This window comes from Aphis gossypii, chromosome X, assembly GCF_020184175.1.
Source record: "Aphis gossypii isolate Hap1 chromosome X, ASM2018417v2, whole genome shotgun sequence".
In the NCBI taxonomy this organism is placed as follows: domain Eukaryota; kingdom Metazoa; phylum Arthropoda; class Insecta; order Hemiptera; family Aphididae; genus Aphis; species Aphis gossypii.
The window spans coordinates 2,445,441-2,456,639 of NC_065533.1; the positions used below are offsets into that span (position 1 = coordinate 2,445,441).

The window sequence follows — 11,199 nt, forward strand, 5'->3', positions numbered from 1 at the left end:
ATAGTTAGTAACCTATAATTAAAAAATATAAATGATACCCACATTTAATTCAAGTATTTCCAGTGATTAGCTTTTGAGTTACAACTATATAACAAATTGATTTTGTTGAAACTAGTTTTACATAAAAATTCCCGTTTTTCCGTCACTTTTTTTTTGTTTTCCTCAATTTTTTTTAAAACTGTTGGAAAATTCTTCCTTTTGACCTTTACAATGCACCAAGAATCCAAGAATATTCACTTCGCCATCGGAAACCAGCCCTGAAGTTTGAAATTGAAGCAATATTTCGACAAGTTATGCTGCACACAGTTACAAAAAAAAAACACGCGCATCCTTGTAAAATCAATACATTCATCACAGTTCAGAATCTAAAAAGTTTTGATCATTAGAAAATCTACAATATATATACTAATTTGGTGAATTTTTTAAAAAAATTGTAGCTATATGTAAAATATTTTTCTATTATACAGGATCCAATTAAGTATATTTTTGTGATAAGACCATACAAGACACATTTTTTGTTTTATAGCTTCTCAGATTTATTTTTAATATTACTGCAATAATACTTAAGATATATCACATCAATTTTAAAAATAGAACCTACAGTACATTAATATAACAATTAATTGAATTATGATTACTTTAATGAGCTGCAAGATAATTTTTTTATGTCCTTATCAAGTATGTTTTCTATGAAATGTTTCAAGAAGACACAAACTAATAAAAAATAAAAAATAAATTGATTCAACAATAAATACATTTTATTGACACATACAAAAACTAGCTATGAGGTATGTAAGATAAGTTTTCAACAATAATAAACAATTATAATTAGATTCATAAAATTTAAAAAATGTCATCAGTAATAGATTTGTAAAAACAATTAATATTCACAATCACATATTACATCTAAAAAATAGTATGATACAGTTTTATGAATTAAACAATAGAACTATTTGGCTGAATTAAACAAAGTTAACTAAATAAATAAGGATGTGTAATTAAATGCGCCAATATCAAAAAGTAAAAACAAATAAATATATATATACATATACCAATATAATATTTTAAGATATCAGTCTATTTGGTCCCTTATGTATAGCACAAATAATAATTGGAATAAATGAAGCAATTTTAATTTTTAATTGTTATTAGATTTGAAAACAGCCCAGAGTCCGGCAGCTAAACTAAATCCAAAAAATAATAAACCAAATCTCATTCTAGGTCTGATCCATATAGGTACATAGCGGAAAGCTTTGTTAAATACTGGCTGTTCTTGATTTGAAAATGTTTTGTTCTTTTTTCGCTTTGCATTTTCTTCTCGCTGATCATTTAATAACTTAGCTCTGAAATAATTACAATAATTTTGATATGCAAACAAAACTTATTCATGATTTTTTTTTTTTTTTTTAATTGATCATTTACAATATACATTGTATAAAATTAATTTCTTACTCTAATATTACTCTTTCGTCTACTTCATGTTTAACGTTTGAAAGATCATATTCTTTGTACATTTTTGTAGCTTTATCCAATATTATTTCAAAATTTAGGCTTTCTGGAATCTGTTGTATAAAAAAGTATATATTAAATAAGTGCATGAGAAATGTAATTTATTTAATACCTTTGATAAGACCATATGAACACAAGCCATGTCACACTCAGTACTTAAGACTTCATCACGTCTGGCAATTATTAACTGGGCTATAACATATAAGATGATTTCTTTTGGTGATGCTAGAAAGAAATCAAATAATCTTACTACTTTTGAGTGTAGGTCTAAACTATGACTAAACCATGATATCAACCAAGGAAGAGCAAATATTGTACCAATACCAGACCTAAAAGTATAATTATAAATGTTGTTTAAAATTATCATAAATTATAATCATATAAATGACTAATGATAACTGGATTAATTCTCACTTTTCAATAAATTCTTCTAATTCTGGATCAAGCTTTTTAATCAACGGAAAAACATGTAACAATAGATATGACGTTTCCTCCATAGTTGGCTTTAGAAATTCTTTAAGATGATGTAATGATAGATGCTTCATTATACTATATGCTTCTTTTTGCCCAACTTCTATTAGAAAAGTAACGGCAACATCATGATAACCCTGAAGTAAAAATAAAAAAATGTGATATAATAACAAATATATTATACAAAAACAAACTTTGTAACATAATAAAAAAAAAAATGTAATTATTTTAGTATTGAAAAATTAGAAATTTCATTAGACGTAAATAATAAACTGTACACTTTTTTATTATACAACAAAAAATTGGAATATGAGCTAACAAAGTAAAATAGAAATGTACAATCTAAAAAATATCAGATGTACTATAACAGTGGTGGCCAAACTAAGGCCCGCCATCATTTAATATCTGACCCACGAAAATATTCTACATTACAACACTAATTTGTGTATCTATAATATTTTACATTTGTTAAAAAAAAAATTGGAAAATTAAAACACACAATATACATTCATTAGATTTAATCTTAATAAATAAAACCATTAAAATTGGTAAGTATAATAAAAATGTCGTCAAATATGTAAGTACACCTATACCTAAAATTCTGATGACTTAATTTTTTTTTATGACCCGCGGTAAAAAAAGTTTGGACCACTGTAATATAAATAAGATTGCTATATACTTTTATATTTTATTGCTGATATACTTATAAAACATTCAAGTATAATAAATTAATAATTAATATCACCACTTAATAGATAGTAATTCAGCATTACTAGTTAAATGGTATAACCAAAAAATATTAAAATTGAAAGCTGGAATAATTAAGTATGTAAAGCTTAATTTTAAATTAATTAATATTGTTATTTAAACATTTAATCCTAATTAATCAATACTAGAAATTGATTTTTAATCATTAGGTTAAATGAATTACTTGATAGTATTTAAGATCTGGATATTCTTTAATTACACTTAGTATAATTGCTATCAATTCTTTTTGCAATATACCAATTTTCTCATATGATATACCAGGCGGAAATCTTTTTAAGCATCTTCTTACATCCATATCAACTTGATGGTATTCAGGATGATCTTTTATAATTTCCAATGGATATAATTTTTCATCATTGCTCGGTAAGTTTAATAACAGTTTCCATGCTTCTAGACGTACTAAACCTGTTTTTATAAACAGACGTTTTATTTTTATTCATATAATTACGTATAGGATTTATACCTATAATGTTATTTAATAAATAAATATCAGTATACAATGTTATAAATAATGTTCATAATGTTTAATAATTATGTTTTTGTACAATGTACAAAGTTTAATAAACTATAAATTATAAATCATAATAAACATTAACGAGCCATATTAAAATAATAAATCTTTACACTTTTACAGAGGTAACTATAAAAATAAATGATATTATGAACAAAAAAAAAAACAATGTATCAAATTATGTTTAAAAAAATCTTTAAGTTTAATAATGTATCATTGACACAATGATAGATATGGGTAATAAGGTAAGTAAATTAGGTAATTATGATAGGATATTATAATAAATTGTGTTTAGTTAACATTAAAAAAACTAAATTTAGCAAACAAATTTTGTTAAATATTCCAATTTTTCTTCAAAGTAAATTGAAAGGTGATGACTATTGACTGCTAATTTAATTTTAAAAAATGTATTAATAAGCTGTAGGTCACATTTTAAGGCAAGATGGATCAGAATTTTGAAAAACAATTATTTTATACCTATTCTTTTAAATATATTATTGAATAAAAATTTAGTAAGTATTTATGTGAGCAATAAAAATACTCTTACCATTGCAAAAATATATTCTTTTGTAAGTCTACAAGATTATTTCTTATATTAATTAGTATACTATAATATTTTTGATATTTAGTTTTTATTAAGTGCTTAATCAGTAATTTTTCAGTTATCAATAATGCCTAATAATGGTTCTAACATAAGTTCATTTTCAAATAACTTTGAAAATGCATTAAAAGTATTGATATATTATTTTTAACATACATTACTTATTTTAATTAAGCTTCATAAGAGGATAGTGACACTAAACTTGATCAATTGTCTCTGTTTTACAAGTATATAACATAGCAAACTTACACTCAACATTTCATGTATAGCTTTGTTAGCTTTAACATTAGAATGAATCAACCTATTATTTAACTTAATGATACAAGAACTTTATCTGTGTTTGTAAGTAGATTTTTTTATGATAATTCTGTTTTTAAATGAATTATGAGCATTTTAAAACTGCATTATTTAGTTTTCGTAAAACTATAAAACTTAAATTATTGTAAAAATGCCACATACAAATACAAATTTAGTTCTTATCATTAATTTTCACTCTAATATTAAACCTAAAAAAATAAATGTGAACTGCTGAGCTAAGATTTTCTATGTTAAGTACTTGTAAGTCAAAGACAATAAATTGAGTGTAGCAGCCTTTTAAAAAGTTAATACTTTTCTCTGAATATTAAGAATTAATAAAATATTTACTTACTTATCACCAAACCTCCATCACTAATAGCTAAATCTCTTAGACGATTTATATCTGGATTTTTACTTAGTAATATTTTGTTCAGTTCATCTACTTTGCTTTTATAGTTCTCAGGTACTTCATTCATAACTGTAAGTCAAATTGCATTCCATTATTAATAAAGTTGATTTTATTAATAGGTACAATCCCTAATGGCTTATACATATTTCAATAAGTTAATAATAATATACTTTGTATCATTTAGGCCCAATACGAATATCTTTAAAGAGGCCTGTTATTTTTTTAAAGATTAAAACACAATAAATAAAATATAGTGTTTATACAATATTTAATACCAATTATTTGAATTAAATTAAAACTTGAAGTGAAATTGTAGTATGGATGCTGCTCAGTAGGCACAGGATTTTGTTTGAGGTGAGGGGAATGCCTATAAATTATACTATTTTTTGTACATCCAAGTAAACAATTACCACTAGGTAAGTTTCTATGTGAAAAATTGAAGAAATGTATAGTAGTATAGCATAAAACTTAATGGTCTTATAGTAGATAAGAGTTAGTGGTTCCCATAAACACAGAAATAGAAATTAAATTTTTAAATAGTGATACAAGAAATTCTAATGCTAGAAATTAATAAAGAAAAAAATTCTAATTAATGATAATTGCTTTACTTCTTATTTCATAACATAAAAGTTAAAATTTTAAAAATCAATTTGTAAATCATTTGTTTGATAGAAAAATTTTTTCTCAGTTTTTTATTTATTACAAGTACTGTTAACTATCTTGACATACCTTACAAATTTAAATACGCCACGTAAGAGTATACATTTCTATACGAGTTTAATATTAAATAGGTAAATATGTACAACATTATGAAATTTATGAATACCTCTTGAAAATAAACAAGAAAAATTATATAAATATTGTAGATCGATAAATGTGTTAAACATTGTTATTATATGTGTTATTAAATTCTTTAATATATTGTTAATATATTGTTAAAATTGTATTTATTATTAAGTACCTTGTAAGGTATTTTATTTTATTCTATAAAATATTATAAATAAAATTGTAATGTCTGTACTTCATAGTCAGAATAAATAACTTATAAATTAGCAAATAAAAATCATCACATAGATACACAATGCTTTTTTAAAACACAACAAATGCTTTCTATTTTATATAAAGAAAATGATATTTTAAATACTTAGTTATAAGGTTGGTTTAGTAAATGTTTGTTGTATTTTGTTTGGATAATTAAAAATAGGCATACAAATAAATTGACAAACAGGGTAAGTAATATGATTTAAACTTAACTATTATTATTAAAAATAGGTATGTAACACCAAATAAATGAAATTTGAACATTTAGTTTGTATTAAACAATTTTATCACAAAGAACAGTATACAAAAACTGAGATTATTTTAAAAGTCTGAACATCATGACAAGATAACGGTCCTGTAAATAATAATGTGTTTCTTTATTAATAGATAGGTAATACATATTAAAGTATATTTTAATCATTATGACATTACCTAAAAGATTCAGAATATTTATTTAAATATAGATACTAAAAAGCATTCATATATTATTTTATAATCAATCTTATCAATTTTTATTTTTTTAACTATCTCCATAAGATACTTACATAGTAATTTATTTAATAAAATAAAATGTTTTCTTATTATGAATTTATTTTTAAACAAAACTTCTCAGTAAACTAAAAACTAAAGCTAAATATAACATATTTATGTTAATTTAAGTTACATGTAGTTTAAAAATATTTTGAAAATTGTGTTTTTGAATTATTCAAAGAACAATTTCAACTTTAATATCTCTTAAATTGATTCAATATTTCCGCCATTTGAAAATGTTTATACTTACTTTATAGTTTATACAATATTAGACAGTTTAAAAATATTGTATATACTGCAAGGGTGTAACAATCAAAATGTAGGTTAAAAATACTGTGTTTATAGAATTTAGATAGAATTGAAGTAACTGGTAACCGATTGGAAATGGATGTATAACCAAGTAGCACAGGCCCTTACTGCCTTGATCGAGTTAACTAAACGATAGCTTTTACCGGAAGTGGAATCGAAAAAACTAATTTCATAAAGTATAGATGATATACTCACCCTCGTAAAAGTCCACTTTTGAATAACTGGAATCGGATGAATTGCCATCAGAATCTTCGTGATCTGTCGTCATCGTGGACTCACGGGTAAAAGTTCGAGTGCACAATGAGTGTATACGTTCTGAGAACAATTGAACAATAATGTTGAGCGGTAGCGGTTCTTACGCCTTTTTTGTTTAGGTACGTCGTGAAAACGGGAAATCACTTTTATTCAATGCGACGATAATTATAGCTAACGGACTGACTCGTTGTTGAATCCAGTTAAAGATTAGTGCGCGGGTTGCGAATCATTTAGTCACTACTAAAATTATTATTAATATTATTACGTAGGTATTTATGTTATTATAATATTAATTATTATTAGGCTTATTATGATTATTATTGCAAACGCGCGACGGTAGATTACGTTTATGAAATTGACTTATGCTAATATGCTTTATCACTGTACTATTATCATTCTCGCAGTCCAACCGATCGACCCGCTGCCTAGCACTCGTCGACGCAACGTTTTGTGACGCAACGTAGGTACCGCAGTACTGCACGTACACCGATAAATTGGCTCGGTACATAGGTACCCTACTATTATAATTGTCTATTGTTATATTTTGTTATTGAATATTAAAGATTTATTGGTAGTCGAGAATCAAAACCGTGACTTTATTATCACTACTTATAAAAATAAAATTTAAAAGTCGAGAGGATTTGCTGTTTCTTTCTTTCAGCTTAGTGTTATGATAAAGTATTCGATTACAATATATTTTATTATGTATTCATATTATATACCTAATTAATACTTGCATAGAATAGATTGATAGATCATAGATATCATAAAAGTTGCCGTAGGTATTTAAGTATTTTGTTTTGTTATCATGATTTTTTAAACATGATATAATTTTCAAAATAATTTGACTGTGGCCATGCGCTAGGTACCTTTAATATTTTATTTTATTTAAATTTTTGAATTTGTCAGAATTTGTATAGGTAGGTAAGTAATAATAAGTATGATATCTATAATATTTTGTTAGAAAAAAAGATTGAAAATTTAATATCCACAAGATTCCTCGTATGTGTTTTTTTAAGTAATTTAAAGTTGTTAAAAATATATAGGTAGGTAGTCATAATTTAATGTTAAGTTAATAAATAATTTGTTGTTTTAAAACTTACAAAGTATATTCCCAAATAATTAATATAGACAAGTTATAAAACTTTACCCACAACGGGCATTAAGTTTTACATTTTTATATTGTTTTAATAATAACAATTTTAGAATATTAAAATTAATTTTAAGCTATTTAGTATTTATACAACGAATAAAATACCAATTTATACCATTATATTGCTATACGATAGGTAGGTACGTCGTCAATGTTGACTAAAGTTAATTATTAATCTTATAATGATGTATATAATATATATACAATTGGTATATTGTGTAATATTGTAATAATTATTATTTATTAATATAATATGCTAATTTATTGTTTTTACACAAAACCAATTTTCGACAAAATCAATTATTTTATATGGTTGTAACTCAAAAACGAATCTTTTTAATCCAAGATTTTCGTTAAGCTTAGCTTACAATAATTATAGAAGAATTTACATTTTGAGATATTTAGGTGATTAAAACATAAACTACCTTTTTCACCAGTCACCACCTACTGGAAAATATATTCTAAGCTGATCAATCATTTCCGTTCAGAATCGTTTTTTGTATACAATTATACCTATCATTGGATTCAAATTTAATACACCCATTGTGGCCTTACTACCTATACAGGAGAGCGTTACTCACTTGACCACTCTTTTTTTTTGTATAATTGTAATTGTTCGTTACTTCGTAGTTCGTTATTTATGTTGTATAGTTTCTAGTTAGAATTTCCTATATTAGATACGTCAAATATTTTTCATGGTTATTATGGGTTTTCCAAAATAGTTTTAATTGACTTTTGCCAGTGAAAAATTAATAATAGTTATTTAATAAAATTACCTATACTTTTATAATATGTGTATATCGATTCATATACAATCTAAAGTAACTGATAAGTGATACCTAAGTAACTAAAAAAATAAAAATAAAAATATACCTAAAAAAAAAAATTAAAAAAGTCGGCAAGTGGGTACCGCTCTGCTGTAGGTACATTAGGGGGTGGGGTGGACCTCGGACTAGGGTAGATTAAATTTAGATAAGTATCATTGTATAGTGTATACCTACGAAAAACGATTCTGAACGGAGATGATTTGTCAGTCTATAATATATTATAATTAAATATTGTCATATATTCTATTTTGAAACAAATATTCCGATTTCATAAAAATTTAAAACTCAAACGCTTAAAACATTTTTCCTATAATGACTCTTAAAATTTTCTCTATAGCTTTTTGAAGCAAAACTTATGGAAAACTTAGTGTTGAATTTTTTAACGTAAGATATAAATACAAACAATTTTATGAATTTTGAACTACAAAATAATTTGCAAATATTCATGATTTTGACGAATTTTTGTCAAAATTTAAACTTCAAATGCTAATAAAAAAAATATGTGCCTATGTATTCTTATAATTTTTTAATCACTATAAGAATAACATATGAGGAACTTTGTATAAAATTTTCTAGTATTTTGATAGGGCCAAAAAAATTTTATCGACACTTCAAAAAAAATTTTTCAGAAAAATTGAAAATTTCAGTTGTCTATAAATAGCTCAAAAATTCTTGAAAATTCAATCATGTAAAGAAAATGCCAATCTAAATAACTGGTAAAATTTTCAAGTATCTACGACTTATACTTTTTGAATTATAACAAATATCAAAAATCGTTTGAGGCTAAACCGTTATTTAGCGCGGTTTTGTAAAAATTTAAATTTCAAACACTCATAAAAAATTTTTGTCTGAATCCGGTAGAGTTTTTTTTACAGATATTTGAAGAAAAATGTATGGAGAACCTTGTACCAAATTTTCAAAACTTAGTTATAAAAGAAAAAAATTTTATGATTTTTCAACTTCAAAATTACTTGCAAATTTTCGCGTTTTCGACAGATTTCGTAAAAATTTGAACTATAAACTCTTATAAAAAAAAATTGTGACTAACGATTTAGCTACAATAAAAACAACTCATAAGGAACCTTGTATTAAATTTTCAAAACTTTTTGGTCATCCAAAAATTTTTTATCGACACTTTAAAAAAAAATTCTCAAAAAAATCGAAAATTTCAGTGGTCTATAAATAACTCAAAAAAAGTCAAAATTTTTTGAAAATTTAACTATATACAGATACTACTGACATTAACATTTGGTGAAAATTTCAAGTATTTTCAGTGATTAGTTTTTGAATTACAACCATAAAAAAATCGATTTGGTCGAAAACTGGTTTTGCGTAAAAATTGCTGTTTTTCCGTCATTTTTTTTTTGTTTTTCTCGATTTTTTTGAAAACTGTTGGAAAATGTTAACTTTTTACCTCTATAATGCACCAAGGATATTCACTTTTACATCGGAAACCACCCCCATTGTTTGAAATTGGAGCATTATTTCGACTAGTTATGCTGTACACAGACACAAAAACAAAAAAAAAAAAACACACACACCATTGTAAAATCAATACATTCATCACTTCGTTCAGAATCTAATATACAATAAGCTCACAGTTGGGCATATTATTAATATAATATTATGTATTTATCAATAACAAGAAAAAAAGTTAAAAGTACCGATAAATATTTTCCCAATACCTAAGCATTTAAAAGTTCGGAATAAAATATTTGCATTCAAACAATTTGATGATTTCGAGCTAACTGTTAATACGGTTAATACTTAAAACCATAGTTGTTAAAAATTCTTTGAATTTTATCGCAGTTTTTATATGCGTTATTAAACATTAAAAAAAAATAATAATTAATCAAATATTGTAATAAATGTGATATGAGTAGAAATTTCATAGAAGTTAAAATAAAAAATATTATAACAAGAATTTAAACTTTCTGTTGTAAAAAAACCGCTAAATATGTACGGAGTTTTGCATTTAAAAATTTAAATAATGTATTCGATTAAAAAATAACAACCAGGGAAGTCACTTTGTTTACTCAATGCAATAAATCTGTTTAGTTTGAATCTATTAATTTATCATTGTATACAGAAAACAATTCTGAACGTAATCAGCAAGTTGGTCTTTATTTCTATTTTCTCAGAATATTTTATAATTAATTTATACGCTACTATTAGTTTGATTTTAGTAGAATTTATGTTATGTTGAACTAATTTTTTTATAAATCTATCATATAGCTTATATATAAGAAAATAATAAACGATATATACTTTTATCATTATATATATTATAATTTATAATTTATAATACATCGCTGTTACCTCATACCAATAAAATCTACATAATAAAGCAATATCGAATGTCGATGCACATTCGAATGGTGTGGATAGGATCATGGTAAAATAACAGCTTAAAACAACTTATTAGGAACCTTTTATTAAATTTCAAACATTTTTATTTCCTGTTATAAATTCATTATTGACATTTATAAGAATAAAATAAAATAATTAAAATTATAA

General features: G+C 24.3%; 1 protein-coding gene across 1 annotated transcript; it reads right to left on the bottom strand.

Annotated features, from left to right (window-relative positions):
• Nucleotides 1–740: 740 nt before the first annotated feature.
• On the bottom strand, nt 741–7,092 carry LOC114131764 (TBC1 domain family member 20). Its single transcript, XM_027997064.2, has 7 exons — nt 6,643–7,092; nt 4,510–4,635; nt 2,912–3,153; nt 1,924–2,117; nt 1,622–1,838; nt 1,453–1,562; nt 741–1,343 (listed from the first exon to the last, which is right to left on the bottom strand). Exons 1-7 carry the CDS (start codon nt 6,713–6,715, stop codon nt 1,139–1,141), a joined length of 1,167 nt encoding a protein of 388 aa, XP_027852865.1. The 5' UTR covers nt 6,716–7,092; the 3' UTR covers nt 741–1,138.
• Between the last annotated feature and the right edge of the window lie 4,107 nt (nt 7,093–11,199).